At 42.6% G+C, this 22,272-nt stretch overlaps 1 protein-coding gene across 3 annotated transcripts in view; it reads left to right on the top strand.

Annotated features, from left to right (window-relative positions):
• The first annotated feature begins 530 nt into the window (after positions 1-530).
• AZIN1 (antizyme inhibitor 1) overlaps positions 531-22,272 on the top strand; it is a 36,085-nt gene continuing 14,343 nt past the window's right edge. For 2 of the 3 annotated variants that reach the window (XM_084864585.1, XM_084864583.1), the window contains exons 1-3: positions 531-934; positions 6,638-6,775; positions 21,880-22,077. In XM_084864585.1, coding sequence (XP_084720711.1) covers positions 21,976-22,077 — 102 coding nt within the window. In that variant the 5' untranslated portion in view covers positions 531-934; positions 6,638-6,775; positions 21,880-21,975. Of the gene's footprint in view, positions 935-6,637; positions 6,776-15,670; positions 15,817-21,879; positions 22,078-22,272 lie in introns of all 3 variants that reach the window. The other variant, XM_084864584.1, reaches the window with a different exon arrangement.

The raw sequence follows: 22,272 nt of genomic DNA, 5'->3' as shown, positions 1-22,272 counted from the left end.
GCTCCCGAGGGCGGGGGGACGCTCCCCGATGGCCCCGCAGGCCTCCTTCACCCCCTCTTCCAGGCAGACCTTGCATCCCGCCAAGCCCGGGCCCGAAACAGGACGGGCTGCCCGGGCGGGCCGCCGGGAAGCCAGGCCGGGCTCCCCGAGCTCGGGCCGCGCCGCTGGCGAGAGCTCCGGCGCCCGAGGGGCGGGGATGCGGGGCGGCGCCGCGCGACGAGCTCAGCCACCTCCTCGACCCCGCCCGCCCGCCCGGGGCCGCGCAGCCCGCCCTCCGCCAGCCTGGGACGCCGGGGCCGCGGGAGGTCGGAGAAGAGACGCCAGGGGCGGCCGCGGGCACCTGCACCGCGGGGTCGCCCCGCCCCCTGTGCCCCCGGCGCGCCGTCCCCTCTCGCTTCCGCCCCGTCCCCGCCCGCTCCCCGGCTCGGGGCCGGAACCGACTCCGCCCCGCTCGCGCTCGCGCGGCTTGCCGGCCGGCGTGACGTCGCCAGGCCCCGCCCCTTGCTATAAATACCGGCGGCGCCCGCACCGCCTTCCCACACTCTCTCTGGCCCTTCGTTCCGCTGCAGGGTTTCCTATTTTTCCTTCCGCCTTTCTCTGCCTTTTTCTGGCTCAGCCTTTCCTTCGCTCCTCTCTCCTCTCCTCTCCGTGGTGTGTGGTTGACGCCGAGTCCTCTCCCCCACCCACCCACCCGGTCGGTCCTCGCCCTCCCGCTTCGTGCCCGCGCAGCCGGGGTTCCGTTTCTCTCCTGCCGGCCGCCGCCTCCACTGCTGCCCAGCTGGTGTCGGCGCCGCGCTTTTCCTCCTACGTCGTCCCCGCAGCTTATGGCCCAGGCCGCCTTGGGTATTTCTGCTCAAGGTAACCACATCCCTCTTTAAAAATTCCGCCGAAAAAGAGAAGACGCTTTACCCGACTCTTTGGGCCGTTATCTCACGTGAGTACCCCCATCCGAGGGGGCCGGGCGGGCTGGCTGGCGGGCGGGCGGGGCCGGGCCGTGGTGGTGCCGGGCCTCGGGGGGCGGGCGGCCGAGTGCCTCCCGGCTGGGCCCCGCCGCCGCCGCCGCCGCCGTTGCCGCTGCTGCCGCCGTTGCCGGTCGGCGTCTCCGCCGCTTGGCCGCCTCGAACATGGCGGCCGGCGGAGTGTGTGGCGGCAGCGGCGGCGGCGGCGGGCGCGCCTCAGGGCCTCGCGCGGGCGCCGGACACCCGGCGGCGGAGTCCGAGCGGCCGGGGCGAGGGGGGCGTGTGCGTAGGGGGGGGGTGCCCGCGCCACGCCGGGGTCTGGCGGCCGGGGGTCGGCGTCGCCTCGGGCGGCGTGGTCCCCCCACCCGCTCCCGTGGTGCTTTGCTGTTTCCGGGGAGGGGGCCGGGCCCGCCGTCCCCCGAGGGGCCTGGGTCCCGCCGCCCGGACCCCGAGCAGCGCCGGGCCGCCTCCTCCTCCTCCTGCTCGGGGCGGCGGGCGCCGGGCCGGGCCGCGGGGATGAATGGAGCGGGGCGGGCCGCGCCGGCCTCGGTGACAGCTGCGGGGCGGGGAGGACGGCGCCGGGCGCCGGGCGTGCGGCCTCCCTCTGGCGGAGGCAGGAAAGTTGACGCCGCCGCCGCCGCCACGCGGGGGCCCGGCGGCGGGGGAACCCCGGTGTCAGGTAGCGAGGGAGAGAGAGCCGCGGCCTTTGGCCCCTTTCCGGGAGCCTCGGGCCCGCGGCGCCCCGGCTTGGGCCCGGCCGCCTTCCCTCGCCCTGGCCCGGAGCCGCCGCCGGAGGATTAGTCACCATGGCTTCGCACTCCGGTCCACGCCACGGCCACGCCAGGACTCCTGGGCAGGGAGAGGCAGCAGCACGGGAGGGCTCGGGTGGCTTTATCGAGCACCGGTTCGACTGCCAACAGTGGATGGCTGGTAACGTGTTTTTTAACTCTTCGCCCAGGATGTATCTGTTCTGAGCACGGGCTTCTCGTGCCGAGCCGCTGGTCCGGAAACCTGGAAGGGCCGGTGCACCGTGTACAGCCCCCAGGATGGTTCAGCAGTTTTAACTGGATTTGGGAAGGAGGGAAGAGAGAGGTGGCATCTCGGATACTTGATGATATTTGGGTGTCCTGTCTGCCCCGTTTCCACTGGTGAGCTCTCCCAGCTTAGGTGATAACCTGATGAGGACACTCGAGGAAGAGAGAGAACTACTGAGCCTGGCAGAAACTTGAGCAAAGCCCCAATAATCCTTTTATTCCTTTTACACGCGTAAGAGTTGCAGAGGCTGGTCGTGAATACAAATAAGCCCTGGGGAGTTTGCATTTTGATAGGGGTGGGTAGGCTCCTAATTACTACTGGTAGGTGCAGTGATCCAGTGGTCAAGACCTTCCCTCCAGCCGCCCGGGTTTAACTAGTACATTTTCTTTCTTTTTTTATTTTTATTTTTTTTTAAAAAATATATTTTATTGATATTTTACAGAGAGGAAGGGAGAGAGAGAGAGAGCTAGAAATGTCAATGAGAGAGAAACATTGACCAGCTGCCTCCTGCACACCCCCCACAGGGGATATGCTCGCAACCAATGTACATGCCCTTGACCGGAATCGAACCCGGGACCCCTCAGTCCGCAGACCGACGTTCTACCACTGAGCCAAACCGGTTCCGGCATTTTCTTTCTTTTTTAAAAAAAATATATATATATTTTATTCATTTTTTTACAGAGAGGAAGAGAGAGGGATAGAGAGTTAGAAACATCGATGATAGAGAAACATGGATCAGCTGCCTCTTGCACACTCCCCACTGGGGATGTGCCTGCAACCAAGGTACATGCCCTTGACCGTAATTGAACCCCCGGACCCTTCAGTCCTCAGGCCGACGCTCTATCCACTGAGCCAAACCGGTTTCGGCAACTTGTACATTTTCAAACACCCAGAGAAAGGGGAAAGAACTGTACCCTCGCCTAGATTCACATTTAACTGTATTCGCCATGCCACTATCCATCAATCCATCGCGTTTTTTCCATATATTTCGAAGTGCATGCCCTGGCCGGGTGTCTCGGTTGTAGCATGGTCCCATACACCAAAGTAAGCTGACGTTGCTTAAACACTTCACTGCTCCAACTTCAGTATGCACATATCATTAAATAGGGTTTAATACTGTTTATTCTTTTTTAAAAAAATTTCTTTTATTGATTAAGGTGTTACATATGTGTCTTTATTCCCCCATTACCCTCTCCAATCCCCCCACTCATGCAATACTGTTTATTCTTTAAAGAAGACAACACACACACCCCGATAAAATTCACACAGGTTAATGCACAACTCTCTAGTAATACCATTTGATGAGTTTTGCCAAAAATAGAGCTGTGTATTCCAAACCTCTGTCAAGATGTGGGTTGCTAGCACCCCAGAAAAGTTATCTTTTACCCCTTCAAACGCTATCGCCTTCTCACCAAAGAAGCAGCCATGGTTGTTTTCATATAAGTGGAGTTACACTATGCATTGCTTTGTTTAAAAGCCTTCTTTAACTCAGCATACTTTTGATACTCATGGTGCATATATTAGCAGGTTTTTCCTTTTTGTTGCTCTATATTAATCCTTTCTCTAATTTTATTAAATAAACTTTATTTAGAATAATTTTAGGTTTATAAAAAAGTTGCAAATTTTGTACAGACACTGGTACTGCATACTTCTCACACAGATACATTACTACTAACTATACTCCAGACTTTCTTTGGCTTTCACAAGTTTTTAATGTCCTCTCTCTGTTCAGGATTCAATCCAAAGTACCACGTTGCATTTAGTTGTCCTCCTTTCCCCAGACTCTCTGATCCAGGGGTCTTCAAACTACGGCCCGCGGGCCACATGCGTCCCGCAGAGGAGTCTGATCCGGCCCGCCAGGTTTTTTGGGCAGTGAGTGCAGCCGAGGTGTTACAGTAGGAATTAGTAGTTCATATAGTCCGGCCCTCCAGCTCTCTGAGGGACCGTGATCTGGCCCCCACTTTAAAAAGTTTGAGGACCCCTGCGAGTTAGTCCTTTTTTTGGTTCATTTTTCATGTCCTTGACAGTCCAGAGAAATATTGACCAGATATCCAATAGAGCATCTTCCAGCTTAGGTTTATCTGGTCTTTTATCATGATTAGTGTGGGGTTTGGGGAAGGAATATCACAGAACAACTTTAAAGTCATTGGTAAATGCAGTGTGAGTTGAGAGAAATATTGGCAGTTTGGTGATACTAGGTTTTTGTGTGCAGTATCTGTCAACGTGATGGAGAAGTTTCTTTTTTGTCTACTAGCTTACTGCCGACTTTCTGTTCACCAAGATGAAAACAATCTCTTCAAACAATTGTTAAGGAACTTGAATGCAATGTTGTACATGATCCAACACCATTCTAAATGAGAATAATTTATTTTCCTATGACTCCTTTTCTCCACATTTTTATCTAATTTTTCATGGTTTATCTTAACTGTACAGATAATTCTGTTTATCCTGTATTTAAAGGTTCTCTTACTCTACATACCCTCTTTATTATTTCTGTTGAGATATGCCTTTCAAATTTTAGTGCCTTCATTTCCTACAAGTATCTTTTAGTTAGGTAGAAATTTTTAGAGATCATACTGAAGAACATTCTTGAACACCTGAAGTTTAATGGCCTCATTTCACATTAAACTTGGGTTGCAATAAGCAGCATGATACCTGGAACTATATTGGGGAAAAGAGAAAAAGGTCTCTGTCAGGATAACTTCTATTACTTGGAATAATTGAGAATAAAACTCATCTGTCTCCAGCATGAGTATTTTAGTTTATTTTTTAAATTATTTTGGTGTGGGAAGAATCAGAATCTTTGTTATAGAGTTTAATGTAAGGTTATAATCACTGTTGCATGCTAGTATCTTGCCTCATCATCCATTAGTATCATTGAGAGTGTGAGCAGATCCTAGTAGATTGAAAGAACATTTTCTTTACCTCCTACAAAGGACCATCCTGGTTGAGATGAGCTATGCTTTAGATATGTCTATAGTGCTTCTGAAATCTCTCAGATTCTTGCCCTTATAATTTCTAGTTTTGTCATTTTTCTGTTTTCTTTCTTACCTCTTTTATAGCAAATACTGCCAGGTTATATTTAAAGTAGCAACCACAGAATTATGAATAGAAGTATTAATAGGCCTAGCGATTTACCTTAAAGATTATATAAGTCTGTCCTATCAAACGATAGCAAGTAATAAGCATTCCTCAAACTTATTTAGCATTTTGTAGTGTGCCAAGCACATTCACATTCATATGCTGTTCCTAGTATAGTAGAGTGACTTAAGTCTAAACAAGTGTTGGGTATGAGGAGGTAGTACACCTTTAGTGGTCACTGCCCAATATATAAGACAGTTCTCAAAAGTTAGTTCATATATATATATATATATATATATATATATATATATATATATAATGTATTAGCCAAGTCATAAAGCCTTTATTGTTTTGGTGTATGGTAGGATTTTATACCTGAAGCAAAAAAGAACTTGGAATCTGGAGAGTAAAAGAAATGTTCTGGGTATTTCTAGATTACATGTTATGTTAGAACAGTGGTCAGCAAACGGTTTGCTGACCACTGTTCTAGACTAAATGTTACCATGTAGTTGGAAGCTGTGAGGATTAGGCAATTGTGGCATATTGTATGCAAAGAGGTAAAGGGTAGTATATGACAGTGGTCGGCAAACTCATTACTCAACAGAGCGGCGGTTTGCCCACCACTGTGTTAGAACATTATGCATACTAAGTCTTGCATACACATCAGGTCGGTGAGAGTACTGAACATTTAAATTTTAGGCATCTTAGAAATTTCAGTTTTGGCCGGGACCGGTTTGGCTCAATGGATAGAGCGTCGGCTTGGGGACTGAAGGGACCCAGGTTCGATTCTGGTCAAGGGCATGTACCTTGGTTGCGGGTGCATCCCCGGTAGGGGGTGTGCAAGAGGCAGCTGATGGATGACTCTCATCGATGTTTCTAACTCTGTCTCACTCCCTTCCTCTCTGTACAAAATCAATAAAATATATTTAAAAAAAAAAAAAAAAAAGAAAGAAATTTCAGTTTTGGAGGAGAAATAAAAGCAAAAATGAAATTAGGTGAAGACTGGAAGCTGAGTAAGTAAAGATACTTGGTCAGATGACCATGTACTTAGGTTAATTAATTTTGTACTATTGCAGCTTGGAAATGCTTACTATGTAAAAAGTACTTCATACTGTGGTGTAAACCCTTTGAAAACATTTTGTGTAATGTGACATTATTGAAACCAGAGGCCCAGGGCACAAAATTTGTGCCTAGGTAGAGTCCCTGTGGTCAGTGATCAGGGCCTATTGGAGCCAGGCCTGCAGGCTGGGTGGAGAGACCATGGGAGGTTTGCCTGCTGGCCCAGGGGATGGGCCCAGGGAGGTTGGCTTGTGGGAGCACACTGACCACCAGGGGGCAGCTCCTGCATTGAGCGTTTGCCCCCTGGTGGTCAGTGCACATCATAGCAACTGGCTGTTCCAGTTGTTGGGCCATACTGGGCCCTTAGGCTTTTATATACTAGTACGACTATATATAGATAGATTCTATTAAAACTATAACTTATTTCTGCAGTGAAGGTGTCAGTTTAACCTAACATTTTAAAACATGGGATTATATGCTACTACTTTTATTTCCTTCTTTAGGGCGAACTTTCTGACCAAGTGTACAACTACCCAGAAGGCCTAGGAGAAGTGCTGTATAGAGAGCAGTTCGACTTCAACGCGGAGCCACCTTGGGAACCTAGCTGATGATAGGGGGGTTCCATCTCCTAACTTGTCCATGTAAGTATTTGCACATCCATGCAGGGGTCTTGTAAAGTTGAAATAAAGGAGAGTTCTGTTTGCTTGCTCTTTTTCAACCTTGCAATTGTATTTCTCTTAAAATGCAGTGTATTTATCTCTTAAAACTCTTTAAAAGTTCTAAAATAGGCTTGACATTAGAGGTATACTGATTCAGTTATATGCATTGTTTACCAAACACTTATTTTGATTACATGACACGTATGATCATACTTAAGTATTTATTGTAGGTTACAGTTTAGGAAATCTTAATAGTCCAGGTTTTAATATAAATTGGAGAGAGGTTTTTAAAGGTAAGATGTGGGTAATTTTTATCACATCATTCAAACAGAGCGAATGCTCTCTATTCCACTCACTGCACCTATATACTAGAGCATGGAATATGAGGAGTGAATCTTAGTTCTTTTTTTTCTAGTTATGAGCATCTTGCCAGTGATGTTTAGAGTTTATATTATTTTTCATAAAATAATCTTATATAACACTCAGCTGCTGGGGAAAACGGTTGTTTTTAGAGGACTTACTGGGAGATCATACATGTACACCTGGGAGGATTTTTCACGGGGTAGTTTTGTTTTGACTATACTTTATTTTCTGTGAATGAATTTGACTTTTGAATTAAATCTCTGAAAAATGTAATTCCACCATAAATTTGTTTTGAATTTAAATTTGTGCTGCTAGATTCATGTGGTTAATTTTTTAATCTATTTATAGATTTCTTGTTTTTGAGATTTGGGTTTTGGATGTTTTTAAGTTGACCAGAGACTTGGCAAGAACACTTGAAATTTTTAGGAAAGGTTAGGGTATCAGTTTAGTGTTTATTTAGTCTCTCTTGTTAAACAAATTCTATCAAAATTATTTGCTCTATTAAATATGGGAGAGTATCTTAAAGCAAACCTTTTCAACGCATTTGATATTAACCTCAAATTACAATTTAAGACTTGGGTTTTTAAAAGATTAAAGGGGGGGGGGGCACACAATTTTAATAATAGAGTTTCTTGCAAATTCTTCTGACTTAGAACCCTGACTGGAGGGTTTCTCATAGCTTTATGAATTTGAGCAAATTGCTTACTTTACAACTGTGATTTTTATATAATGTTCCTTTATTTTATATAAAGTTCCTTTAGTCGGAAATGAGTGTGTGGTCTTTGGAGCAGCATCTATTAGCATCACTTAGAATAGAAATTTGGGATTTTGGCCCCCCCAAACCTTCATTAGGATCTGCATTTTGCTGAAACCGGTTTGGCTCAGTGGATAGAGCGTCGGTCTGCGGACTGGGGTCCCAGGTTCGATTCTGGTCAAGGGCATGTACATTGGTTGCAGGCACATCCCTGGTAGGGAGTGTGCAGGAGGCGGCTGATCGATGTTTCTATTATAGCTCTCTATCCCTCTTCCTTCCTCTCTGTAAAAAATCAATAAAATATATTTTTTTAAAAAGAATCTGCATTTTAACTAAGTGGTATGTATGCATATTAAAGAGAAGCACTATTGCCACCAGCTTAGTTAACAAGTCAACAAGTCAATTATCTCTTAATTTTTGTTAATCGTCTGTTCTATTTCCAACATATCTGATGTTTTTCCCCAAGTTGATTTGGATATTTAAAACTTGGCTGAAGTGGCATCAGTTGACAACCTAGTCATAAATAGATTCTATTCTAAGGTGGAAATTTAAGTGCCATCATTATAGATTATTTATAAATATATTTTATTTATTTATTTATTTATTTATTTATTTATTTTTTAACAGAGAGGAAGGGAGAGGGATAGAGAGTTAGAAACATCGATGAGAAAGAAACATTGATCAGCTGCCTCCTGCACTCCCCCACTGGGAATGTGCCTGAAACCAAGGTACATGCCCTTGATTGAAATCGAACCTGGGACCTTTCAGTTCGCAGGCTGACGCTCTATCCACTGAGCCAAGCCAGTTAGGGCTTATTTACTTCTTTTTTTCTTTTTAGATTATTTTTAAAATTGATTTCTGAAAGGAAGTGAGAGAGAAAGAGAGGTAGAAACAGAGAATCATTGATTGATTGGCTGTTTCCTGCACGCCCCACATTGGGAGTAGAGCCTGGGAATTGAACCGTGACCTCCTGGTTCATAGGTTGAAGCTCAACCACTGAGCCACGTCAGCCAGGCTCTAAAGATTTCTTGACTAAAATTAATAAGAATGTCAAGAGAAAGTTTTATGTTCAAAAAAATCTTCAGATAACTTATAGCAGTTGACATTTGAAATTCCGAGGTTAATTCTTTGTGTAACAACAACAGTTTGGAAAACTGGAAGTCATTAAAGCACTTAACACTCTGGCCTTTATGGAAAATATGTGGCATGTAGCATTGCAGACTGTGTAACTAAACTAAACTATTTGAACCATGTAATACTGTAATACTCACAATAGGATTTCTGGGCAGGAGGTTTAAGACCTAGGACTTGGCTTCAGAGTTAGGTTTTTAAATCAGATAACCATCTGAATTTTGAGGTGTGGTCTGGAATTTTGTAAGTTGCTAACATAATGAAGTTTTTTTCTTTAGAGTATGTGTATATTATAATATGTGACCACTCGCCCAGTTGAGCGTTGACCTATGAACCAAGAGGTCACAGTTTGATTATTGGTCAGGGTACATGCCTTGGTTGCAGGCTTAATACCCAGTGTGGGACGTGCAGGAGGCAGCCAATCAATGATTCTCTTTCTCTTTCCCTTTGTCTCTGAAATAAATGAAAAAGAAAAAAAATATGACCACTATAAAATATCTTGACAAGTATTTTTTTTTTATTATTGTTTAAAGTTTTACATATGTCTCCTTTTCCCCTGGTTGACAAATATTTTAATGCCAATAATATCTCAGATTAATGAAGAGTTGCTAATTGTACAAGTTTTTTCAAATTACTTAGGGTTTTATGATGAAGTGGTTTTTTCCCAGTGAGCTAGATTTTCAAGTTGTTTTATAGCTCTATTATAATTAATAAATTAGCCCAATGGAAAATTTCTAAAGATACCATTCCAGAAAACTAAATTTTCTTCTAACCAACTGCTTCTATTAGTTGATAATAAAATGAGATTGTGTTAATCATTACCATATACCTTATACATTATATCTAAGTATGGAAAAGGATACAATTAATTGATTTATTCAAATGGACTCTTAAAATTTGCTTGAAGTTTTTTTTTTTTTAACCTGGTTATCATTAGTTAACTTTGTTATGTGTTTGTTCATGTAGAAATTTCATATGAACATCAGGGTTTCAAATATCCATACTCTGTCTCATTTACATGTGTGTTCATAGGACTTGTCCAACCTAAATTGATATTATTTTAACTAGGGAAATAAAATGTTCTTTACGAGTTTACTGGTACTACTAGAGGTCTGGTGCACGAAATTCCCATCAGGTTCCCTGTCTCCCCACTGCCTCCTTCCCTGCCACCTGCACACCACCAATGCATAGTTCCCTCACTCCCCACCTCTCCCTTCCCTAGCTCCCTCAGGGCCCTGCCCTGCTGCTAGTTGCCAGCATGTTCTGTGCTGCCCCCTGGTGGTCAGCGCACATCATAATGAACTCCCGAGGGGACACTTTGCTTGCATATTAGCCTTTTATATATTTATGCATGGGGGGGAGTGTCCCCTTAGCCTGGCCTGCACCCTGTTGCAGTCTGGGAGCCATCAGTTGGACATCCTTATCGCTGTTTCAAAGGCGGGAGAGATTCCTGCCACCACTGCTATGCTCGCCATATGTGAGCCTGGCTCAGAGCTTCTGGCTGAGTGGCACTCCCCATGTGGGAGCACACTGACCACTGGGGGGCAGCTCCGACATTGAGCATCTGCCCCCTGGTGGTCAGTGCGTGTCATAGTGACCAGTGGTTCAGCTCTTCAGTCTATTTGCATATTAGCCTTTTATTATATAGGATATTTTTTCCCTCATGTTTAACTGTTAACTGTCAGTAGAAAAGGCAAAATATTTACTCATTATGGAGATTATAAATTTTAGTTTTGGTAATTTAAAGATTCTGTGATGCAAACAAATTCAATAGAACATTCATTATGGTTGTTGGTGCTCTTTAGCCAAAAAGCTGAACAAAACTGTCATCATTGAAATTAGGAACCAGTTTTTCTAAAGTAAGTGTATCCTCTTGGCATGCATAAAGTAAGTAGTATCCGGTGATGATTCATTGCTTGTGTAAAAGTAGGGGAAATACATTCTATACGAGCACAGTGTGAATAATAGCATGTTAATAGATAAAACACTGTTTGAAGGACATGATATTCTTTCTTTGGGCCAATTTAAGAATCTTTTCTGGGAAGGCCAAAAAAATTAGAAAGCAGCGTAGAATAGTTTTTAAAGGGGGATAAAGTGGTTCCTGCATTTATTACAAGAGTCAATTGAGCCTAGAGACTTAACAATGACTGTCAATTTACGTGTTCATTACACTCTCTTTGCCTGGTCTTCAGAGTTTTTGAGTTTGAAGTTTCTTCCCCTTTTCAAAAAAATAATAATAATTTTTTTTGATACGCTTAATTCCAATTAGGAGTAAAGGTGGTAGGTCTTGTGTAAACTATAAAATCTAGGTAAGGGTAGGCTGCCATTCTAGGTTGGCCATTGTTAAAATAAGTCTAAGGCGGCTGTTACACATGAAGTGCTCTCAATACTGGAGGGCGTAGGAAACACATATATATATTTTAATATTTTTTTTTGTTGATTTTTTACAGAGAGGAAGGGAGAGGGATAGAGAATTAGAAACATCGATGAGAGAGAAACATTGATTAGCTGCCACCCGCACACCTCCCACTGGAGATGTGCCCTCAACTAAGATACATGCCCTTGACTGGAATCGAACCCAGGACTCTTTAGTGTGCAGGCCAATGCTCTATCCACTGAGCCAAACTGGTCAGGGTGAAACACGGATATTTTTGTTCTTCACTACCATTTCAGGGTCATCCATGCACACTTGAGCAATTTGTCACAAGCTAACTGTAGCAAAGATTTGGCCATCTGCCCCCTACCACCACCACCACCACCACCACCACCACCCCCCCCCCCCTAGTCCAGTGTTAGCCATTCTTCAATCCAGTGAATATCGTGAAGAACATTATGACATAAATAGAAAATATTTGTACAGCATACAGTTGCAAGGATTAGGCTGATGCTCAGCCTGCTCAGACCATACCTAGCCTTCAGGAGGTCTGTAACTAACAGTAGGAGCCAAGATAAACTCTTCTGGAATATTCTGCTCTAACCTTTTGCCTTTTTATTTTATGTAAGCAAACATTTCAATCTCTCTTTAGGATTTAACTTGCTATGGAGTTTTGTTTCCTTACAATCTGGCCTTTTGTTAGACTTATTAATTGGTCTTTGCTACCTTCAAAGTATTTGGGGTGGGTAATCTGTAATATGTGTGGACTTGGTCCTTAGTTTAAAATTTTCTTATGAAAACAGAATCTTCTAGAACTGCTCTGTTTAGTACAATAGCAACTAGGCAGCTGACTATTTATATTTAAAATGCATTTTATTTTTTTATTTTTATTTTTTAATATATTTTTATTTTTTTACAGAGAGGAAGGAGGAGGGAGAGAGTTAGAAATATCGATGAGGGAGAAACATCGATCAGCTTCCTCCTGCACACCCCCTACTGGGGATGTGCCCGCAACCAAGGTGCATGCCCTTGATCAGAATCGAACCCGGGATCCTTCAGTCCGCAAGCTCTATCCACTGAGCCAAACCGGTTTCGGATAAATTTAAAATAAAATTTGAAATTCAGTTCCTCGGTTGCATGAGTGTTTGGGAGAAATATGTGGCTAATGGCTATTTTGAGTAGTGATAAAATTTCAATTGCAGAAAGTTCTATTGGACAGCATCACTCTAGGATAATTGTTATTGTGAGTAGTATCAGCCATAATAACCTTAAAACATCTATTAATAATCATAAGAATTATGTATTCTCTTTGTTTTTTTTTCTCCTTACATTTGTGTAGTAAAACAACTGTTTCTTTAAAAAAAAAAATACTATAAAGCCGAGACCGGTTTGGCTCAATGGATAGAGCGTCGGCTTGGGGACTGAGGGGACCCAGGTTTGATTCCTGTCAAGGGCATGTATCTTGGTTGCGGGCATATCCCCAGTAGGGGGTGTGCAAGAGGCAACTGATCGATGACTCTCTCTCATCGATGTTTCTGGCTCTCTATCTCTCTCCCTTGCTCTCTGTACCAAACAATAAAATATATTTTTTTTAAAAAGAAAAACTTACAATTCACTGTCAGTAAAATAATTTCAAAAAAAAAATACTATAAGGACTTTTTTTAGTTTCTTTTTTTCCCCCTTTTCCTTTTTTAAAAAAAGTTATTGTTGAAAGTATTACATATGAATCCTTTTTCCCCCCATTGGCCTCTTCTAACCCACTCCTGCTCCCTGCCCCAGGCCTTAACCGGGACTTTTCAGTTTTATATTCTAGTCGAATTCTTTAGTTGCCTACATGTTCTTGGGTCACAACTTTCTACTACTTATATATGCTCATGCAGACTGAAATCAATATTAGGTATATGTTAACTATGTGACTTTCTATTTGTTACTTTTTACTGCAAGGATCCTCTGATGCCCAGTTTATAAAGAGCTCCTAAATAAACATGGTATCTTCTTAGTTCATCATGTTTGGCATGACAGAAAGTAGAATGGGATATCTTAATATGTTCAACATGGACACTATAACAAAACTCCCCAAATAATTAAGCAATTCTTAAAAATAGATATTTGTATAATAAATAATGAATATTTACAAATAATGTAGCAAAACATGGGAAGTAATCTATATAGGTCAGTTCAGATAAATAAACATGGTATATCTATATAGTAGGATACTACACAATAATGAAAATTAATGGACTTCAGTCACATCAGTCCACATGGATGAACTAAAACTATAAAGTTAAGCAGAAGAGGTCAATCATAATAAACAATAGCAATTCTATTTATAGTTTAAAACAGTAAAGCTAATGTTTTAGGGATGTACCCTATATAGTAAAGGGGTAATATGCAAATTAACCCTCACACCCTTACAAGATAAGATGGCTGCCTACGACCAGGCCAGCAAGAGGGGGGCAGTTAGTGAAGGACGACTGAATAAGCAGGATGCGTGGGGCAACCAGATCGGCGGGGAGGTTAGTGAGGGGCGACCAAACAACTGAACGAGCAAGCCAGTGGGGGTCCGTGAGGGGCAATCAGGCTGCTAGGGGGGGCAGTAAGAGACAACTGGGCCAGTGGGTTGGGCAGTTAGAGGCAACTAGGCAGGAAGGCAGGTGAGTGATTAGCCAACGGTCCAGTATTGTGAGGGATGTACGACTGCCTAAACCAGAGGTCAGATATCCCCCAAGGGGTTCTGGATTGGAGAGGGTGCAGGCTGGGCTGAGGGGATTCTTTCTCTCTCCTCCCCCCCCCCCCCCACACACACACACACACACACACATGAATTTAATGCACCGGGCCTCTAGTAGAAGAATAAAACTATTAAATAACAAGGAAATGATGACTAGAAAAGTCTGACGTGCCCTAGCCAGTTTGGCTCAGTGAATAGAGCATCAGACTGTGGACCAGGGGGTCCCGGGTCTGATTCCAGTAAGGGCATGTACCTTAGTTATAGGCTTCTCCCCAGCCCAGGCCCTGGTCGGTTTCATGCAGGAGACAACCAATCAATGTGTGTCTCTCACATTGACGTTTCTCTGTCTCTCCCTCTCCCTTCCAATCTAAATCAATGGGAAAATATCCTCGAGGGAGGGTTAACAGAAGCAAAGTCTGACATGTATATTCTTAAGTTTTCCTCTTGGAGAGGTGGCAGAGAGATCTTTTGCTATAAGGTATTAAAAGTAGTAATTATAGGGTTATTCCTATGCTGCACCAGGAGAGCTTGAAATTAATTTGGTTATGTATTTTCTGTTTGTGTTATATTACAGTAGTTATCTTTAATGTTATCACCTCTTAATTACCAAAACAGATATTCCCTTCAGAAACAGATTTAGTTTTCCCATCACTTTTTTTTTTAAAGGGAGCCTAATCTTGTCAGTTGCATATGCACGAGCATATTACTATGAAAACTCCATGTTTCATCTCATTAAAGATATATTTTAGAACTTATTGTGAGGCATTTCATTGGGCAGCTTTATACAGGTAGTTCATACATAGCCTGTTGGGTTCATCCTTTTAGGGGTTCCCTCACCCCCCCTTAAATCTATTCTATGCATTCTTGTTCTTTTCTGTCTTCTAAAACTCAAGCAGTCAGCTTTAATGTTCTTCCTTTAGGATTTCTCAATTTTTTTCCAACCTCATCACCTGAAAAATAACTTGAAGGATGCTTTTTGCCATTACTGGCTTTCCTCTTACGTCAGTCGAAGCAAACCCTGTCCTGATTCTTCTGAGCACTCAATGTAGGCTATTGTTACCTCTAAGACTACCAGTTCCAGAGCGTGGCTTCCTGGAACTACTTTGTTTTAGCAGGTTTACCTGCTCCAGGCTTCCCATCTGTGGTGCCCAAGCCATGTTTTAAAAGTCTCTTCTAATACTCTTTTTCCCTTTACTTCTGAAGGTATTCTGTATGGTAAGTAACTTTTCTTTTGGAGGTAGAATGCAGAGGTGACTGACCGCATTGTGCATATTTTTAAAGCTCTGAGCTGAGTGCTAAATTATCAAATGCCAATGTAATAATAAAAATAATCAAGTTAGAAGTGCCCTTAGGCTTCTTCAGAGTAAGAGTAGTAGTATAAGTTTCCAAATAGGTCAAGTTCTCATTTGTAATGAGTAAAAGTCCTTTTAGAAAAGAGGTCGATGTGTTAAGGTTGGGTTTCCTGAGTAGGTGTCTCTGAAACAGTGCTCTTCAACCGTTCAGCTCTCCCTGTTCTGCTTCCAGGGAGGTCTTCACTTCAGAAACCCAGGACTCCTATCCATCCAGCCTGGTGTCAAGTGGGCTGATGCTGCCAGAATTATCTTGTGATTATTTGAGAGATGTATCAGTTTCTTCTGAAGTACAATCAACTGTAGAAGCCTTTGTAGCAGGTGTGTAACAAGGCAAGTGCCCAGTGCTGCCGCCATTACTCTCGGAGCTGCCTTTTTGATGAACATGAGGACTCAACTGCCTCATGAAAGGCTCCAGGGAGAGCAGTGTGCAGTTCTTTGGAGATTTTCCTTTGGCAGCTCTTCATAAAAAAATGTATTAGAAAACACCAATGTGAAGGTGTATAGGAATAGTCAACAGTTCTTTCTTCCCAGCTTTCCAAGAGGAAATTACTTATTATAAAAGCAGTAGTGTGATTGCACCACTTGTATTAGTGTAAAATAAGATGAGCTTTCTTTCACCATAATATTGTATTCATAAGGTGCTTAGTTATGAAAATAGCTTAAAGACTTGTGAGAATAAAACATTTCTTAGTATCTATTGATAAAAGTAAATTTGTTCTTAAGTTATAAAGCATTTTGGAGAGAATGTGAGATTTACATATGGTAGATTTTTTCAGGCTTAATTTAAGTAACTTGGTATCCAGCATCACCAGATTCTAGTATGTAGTGTTCTATATTGTATTGGAGCCAGTAAATCAGTCTGTTTCTGGCTTACAAGCCATAGAAAGCAGTTCAGTGTCTGTCAGGAATTATCCTCAGGATTAGAGCACTGGGAAGTTTGGCAGAAATTCCCTATGGTGCTTAGAATTGAGGTGGATTAACTTGGCATAGAGCATAACCTCTGCTTACCCCCAAGACGTGCGCACTTATTTTCATTTTGGCCGCCTAGGACATGTTCGTGTCTCAGATCTGGGTTAACATGCCATCACCAAGTAACTTTACACGTCATAGTGCTTTAAGTAAGACAGAGATGGTCCTTTGTGAGACAGTGGACTTATGATTAAGAACTTTTTAGCCCTCGCTGGTTTGGCTCAGTGGATAGAGTATCGGCTTGCAGACTTAAAGGTCCCAGGTTTGATTCCGGTCACGGGCACATGCCCAGGTTTTGGGCTTAATCCCCAGTAGGGGGCGTGCAGGAAGCAGCCAATCAATGATTCTCTCATTGATGTTTCAATCACTCCCTCTCTGAAATCAATAAAAATATATTAAAATGAAAAAGAAAAAGAAAACACCTTTTTTAGGAATCCTTCAGTGAGATTGGGGGTAGGAAAGACATCAGCCCACCCTTATCCTACTATACGTAAGCCTCTTCAGTTTAACAGTGACTGACAGTTGAGGTTTACATTTACGTATGGGTCACTTGCGAATCAAGGTTTGGGGCTCCTTTTAGGTTTTCAACACACTTCAAGGGAGTGTATTGCTGTCACCACCATTGCTAAGTTTAAAGAGCTGGGAAGTCCTTTGACCCATCTGTTTCTGAGCAACCTACTCTGGGTTAGGAATGACTACGTAAATTAAATAGTGTTCTAAGTGTGTTTACAGTAGTCCATTAGTCCTTTTGATGTTTTTTGAGGTGGAATTGGGGAATGATTACAAAAGCGACATGAGGGAATTTATCTTTATAGTAGTGGTGATTGCAGGGGGTGTACACATTTGTCAAAATTGGGTACACATTCTATGCAAACTGTTGATAAGGTGGATAAAAAAGGAAAAAATAATTTTGAGTTTTACCTGAGAATTAGGCAAAAAAGAAGGAGCAGCCAGCAAGGTTAAAATGTAGAAAATATTTATATGAAGAAAGGTTAAAAGGCTAGGAATGAGTAGGTATGATAGGATGTTTTTATACCAAACTTGAATAAATTTAATTATTGACTAACAACTATAGAGATGTAGTCTGAGAAATGGTTAATAGGTTATGGGAGAGTGCTAAAGCTCTAATAAAGAAACTGTCAGTTGTGTTGGTTTTCCCGGAAAAGGAATCCTATGTGCTGAGGAGACGGATTTTTCCTTTTTTTTTTTTAATATATTTTATTGATATTTTACAGAGAGGAAGGGAGAGAGAGAGAGAGTGCTAGAAACGTCGATGAGAGAGAAACATTGACAGGCTGCCTCTTGCACACCCCCTACCGGGGATGTGCCCGCAACCAAGGTACATGCCACTGACCGGAATCAAACCCAGGACCTTTTCAGTTCGCAGCCCCACGCTCTATCCATTGAGCCAAACCAGTTTCGGCCAGATTTTTCCTTTTATTTTAAACATGATTTGATCAACATTCTAGAGATAGCGTAATCAGTTATTCTGTGCCCCAGTGTCTTCAAAGGTAAAATGAGGATAATAACATTAAAACAGCGCTTGGCATACTGCTGTAAAAAACGATTTGCTGTTACATTTAAGCTAGTTTAGCAGGCTTTGAGTGTTGGGACATAAAGATTGTGTAGTTCAAAAATAGTTTGGAGGGAGGGACTTCCTTATCTCTGAGCATACTACTCTAGGAAAAGCTCTGAAGAATATGGGCATTTAGCAGAAAAGACTGCATGGAATAGGCCTGATCTTTTGTAAGTACTGACGTCCTGACAGAGGAAAATTACCTTTTCCCTAAGCACTATTGCTATAAGAAACTAAGGTTCATCTTGTCCTGACTCTAAAGCTAGAATTGTTGAATTTAGTAGCAATTGCCTGTAGTGATCTATAATTGATAACCCAAGATTCCCAAGTAAATATTATATATATAGTAGAATAGCCCTAAGTCAGTTTGGCTCAGTGCTAGAGCATCTGCCTGTGAATTGAAGGGTCCCTTGTTTGATTCTGGTCAAAGAATGTAACTAGTTGTGATGTGCTGAGGGCAACCATATCAGACACTGATACTTCTCTCTGTGTCTCTCCCCTTCCCTTCTACTTTCTGTGAAAATCAATGGAAAATTTTCCTCCAGTGAGGATTAACAAAAATAAATAAAAACAGTAGAGCATACTGAGGAGTCACATGAGCTGAAACATTAGGCCGAAGACCTTGGTTAAGTTATTTTTCATTGTTGATAGAGTGAATGAAAGCCTTCTTGCCAGGAAGATCGGTGGTATAAGTTAACAGGACGTTTCTACGTGCTCTTTTTATGCTTAAACCTTCCCACTGAACTTTCTGAATGAGTAGCCTTTATATTTTGTTTCTCTTAGTGCATAGTTGACTATCTCCCTAAAATGATGCTTTAGCTAGAGTTACATTGCTTAAAATAAACATGTGTCCTCGAGCTTACAATGTATTACTTTCTGGGCACAGATTTATATCAGTCCTATTATAACAAACTTCAGAGAATGTTCAGACTACCATTTGACTTACTGCATAGGTATGAGATCTCTTGTGAATATGCCCTATTAACTTCCTTGGTAAAATAAAAATATTCTCACCTTTACTGTTTCTACTATTTCAGAAAGATTTGATTACCTAAACCAGCGATCGCCAACCTTTCAGACCTCACGGACCACTGGTTGGCGACCACTGACCTAAACTGAATGGAATTGACTTCTTAGTTGTTGGTGTTTAAATTTTAAAACTAAGCATTGTTTGTATTTCATGAAATTTGACTAGTATTATGACTTATTGATGAGTTTGTTTTGGTGCAACCAGAAAGCCGACAATTGGGAAACCATTGGAGTACGCTTCTAGGATGAGGGCCATCACAATGGTGAAGACCTAGGATAGAACAGAGTTGGCGGTAGGAAAAGGGTTGAAGACTCAAGAAAGGCTGTGCAAATTGTAAAGTAGGTGGCCAAGGGCTGATCTATGCCCATTGTTAATGTGGCAACCAGAAATCTGTACAAGACAATGAGTAGTCTTCGTTTGTGAACTTCATGTTAAAAAATACACAAATCCTTGCTTAAAGTAAACTAAGGATTACATTAGTCTGGTCTAGTTAGCATATTACCCTTTTATTTGTATAGACTAGAGGCCCGATGCATGAAGATTCATGCAAGAATGGGCCTTCCTTCCCCTGAATTCAGCTTAAAAGATATATGTTTCTGTCAGTACAAGAGGCCTGGTACATGAAATTGGTGCATGGAGTGGAGGGGCCTCTCAGCCCAGCCTGCACCCTCTCCAATCTGGGACATTCCTCTCACAATCCAGGTCCTCTGGCTCCTAACTGCCCCCGGTCAAGCTTTGGGGGTTGGGAGAGGACCGGTGCAGCCTTGGTTCCTCATCTAGCCATGCTGGGCAAGGGTGGATGCATAGTCTCAGGTCCCCCAGCCCCGGCGCGAGGGCATGACGACTATTTGCATATTAGCTCATCATATGGGAATGTGTAGGATATTTTTAATCTTCACCTAGGATATACTTACTGGTTTTAGGAAAGGGGGAGGAGGGCAGAAACATATGAATGAGAACCCTACCATGTGTCTCCTGACTGAGATCCAAGCTGCAATCTAGGTATGTGCCCTAACCAGGAATCAATTTATATTGAACTAGTGCCCCAGTCTGCACTCTCTCCAATCTGGGACACCTTGAGGGATATCCGACTGCTGGTTTTGCCCCAATCTTACATGTCTAAACTGGCAGTCAGATACCCCTCTCACAATCTGGGACCACTGGCTCCTAACTGCCTGCCTGCCTAATTGCCCCTAACAACTTTGCCTGCTGGCCTGCTTGGTCCCAATTGCCCTCCCCTTCTGGCCTGATCGCCCTTAACCACCTGTGCCTCGGCCCTGCCACCATGGCTTTGTCCGGAAAGTCTTTCTGGTCTAGTTAGCATATTACCCTTTTATTTGTATAGACTAGAGGCCCGATGCATGAAGATTCATGCAAGAATGGGCCTTCCTTCCCCTGGATGTTGCATTGCCTTCCCTCTGGCAAGGAGCCACCTTTCTGCCTTTGCTCCAGCCCGGAGCTGCTGTGGTGTTGCGGAATGCCTGTTTTCTCGCCCTGCCCCTGGCCACTTGGTGCCTGCGTATGCAGATTAACCAGCCATCTTTATTGGGTTCATTTGCATACTCCTGATGGGCTGGTGGTCAATTTGCATCTTTCTCTCTTATTAGTAGTATAGATGCTAGTGTCGACTTCTTTAGACTCATTGACCACTAGTTAAGATCATTTATTTTTATTTTGTACATGTTGGTAGAAATTTTGTTGTATGCCAACCTTTTGGTATACAGGACAACGCTCCAAACAACTGAGCCACACCAGCCAGGGCTCCAATGCCTTTTTAAAAATCAGTTATCAGTAAATGGTTTATAATGTACAGATGAACTTAGTTTATACCAGGTTTTGAATTACGATAGCATTTTTGTGTTTCTGGCAATTGGCAACTTAATTTTAGCTCTAACTACAACGTTTTGACGAAGTAGTTAAAGATCATTAAAATTTAGGAAAAAATGGCCGGAACCGGTTTGGCTCAGCAGTAGAGCGTCAGTCTGGGGACTGAAAGGTCCCAGGTTCGATTCTGGTCAAGGGCATGTACGTTGGCAGCTGGTCGATGTTTCTCTCTCATCGACATTTCTAGCTCTCTATCTCTCTCCCTTCCTCTCTGTAAAAAATCAATAAAATATATATATATTTTTAAATTAGAGAAAATGACCTAAGATTGCAAAGTTGTTAAATGACATGGCAGGACCAGGTCTTCTGACATCTAGATCAGTTAATCAACTAGCCTCATAAGACATGTACGTTGCTAACCTTACCTAGTCAGTCTGTAACAAATTTCCTCTTACGTCACCCTAGACTTCCACTGACTTCTATTACTTACCTTTCATCTACTCTACAATTTTATTTAGAGAACACTTATTTGAGTTGCCTGGTAGCATGCTATATTATCTAGCTGGCAATATATTGAAACTCAGTATTTTAATTTTTTGGCTGTAGATACTTAATTCACTAGTTAATAAGCTATCTTCACTTAAAATTAGTAAATTGTGTTATGGAAGAATCATAAAACAAGATGAGGATTAATATAGTCTGAGTCTGCAACTCCATGTAAATAAGGTGACCATATTGACTTGTAATAAATAAATGTGCATATATGTGGATTATCTTCTCTAAAGTCATCATATCGAGCTTTTTATAAAAATATATAAAGTACACACTTTTTAATGGGCACTCTAATGTTTCTGAAAGTGTTGAGTGATCATGCAGAGTCTTCATTAAATTAGGCATTTAGCACACTTTCGTTGACAGCTGAAATAATATAAGGTTACCTACTGAAATAATATAAATGTTTAAATAACTTCTGTTTTGACAGTTTGTTGCATATTCTAAGGACCCATACATAAGGATTGGTGGCCCGTCTCTTGTTTTTCCTGGTTTATGACTTTCGGCTTTGTGGAATACGGCTGAGATGAAAGGATTTATTGACGATGCAAACTACTTCGTTGGCCTGTTGGATGAAGGAACAAACCTTGGAGATGTTATTGATAACTATGTTAATGAACATACCCTGGTAAGTGGGCTGTCTCACGTTTCTGAATTCTAAAATACCAATGCTTTGTTTCCAAGAAGTCAGTCTAATGAAGGACCTGCTCAGAAGTTTTTTCCAGGTTGTCTTTTTTTCTGGGTTGCCTTAACACTGCCCTTTCCCCTTGAATGGGGATGAGGATCTCTCTCCAGCCCACATTTTTAAAAAACGTGCACCCTG

Source organism: Pipistrellus hanaki (genome assembly GCF_964339955.1).
Source record: "Pipistrellus hanaki genome assembly, chromosome: 17".
Taxonomy (NCBI): domain Eukaryota; kingdom Metazoa; phylum Chordata; class Mammalia; order Chiroptera; family Vespertilionidae; genus Pipistrellus; species Pipistrellus hanaki.
This window is presented reverse-complemented; position numbering and strand designations above follow the sequence as displayed.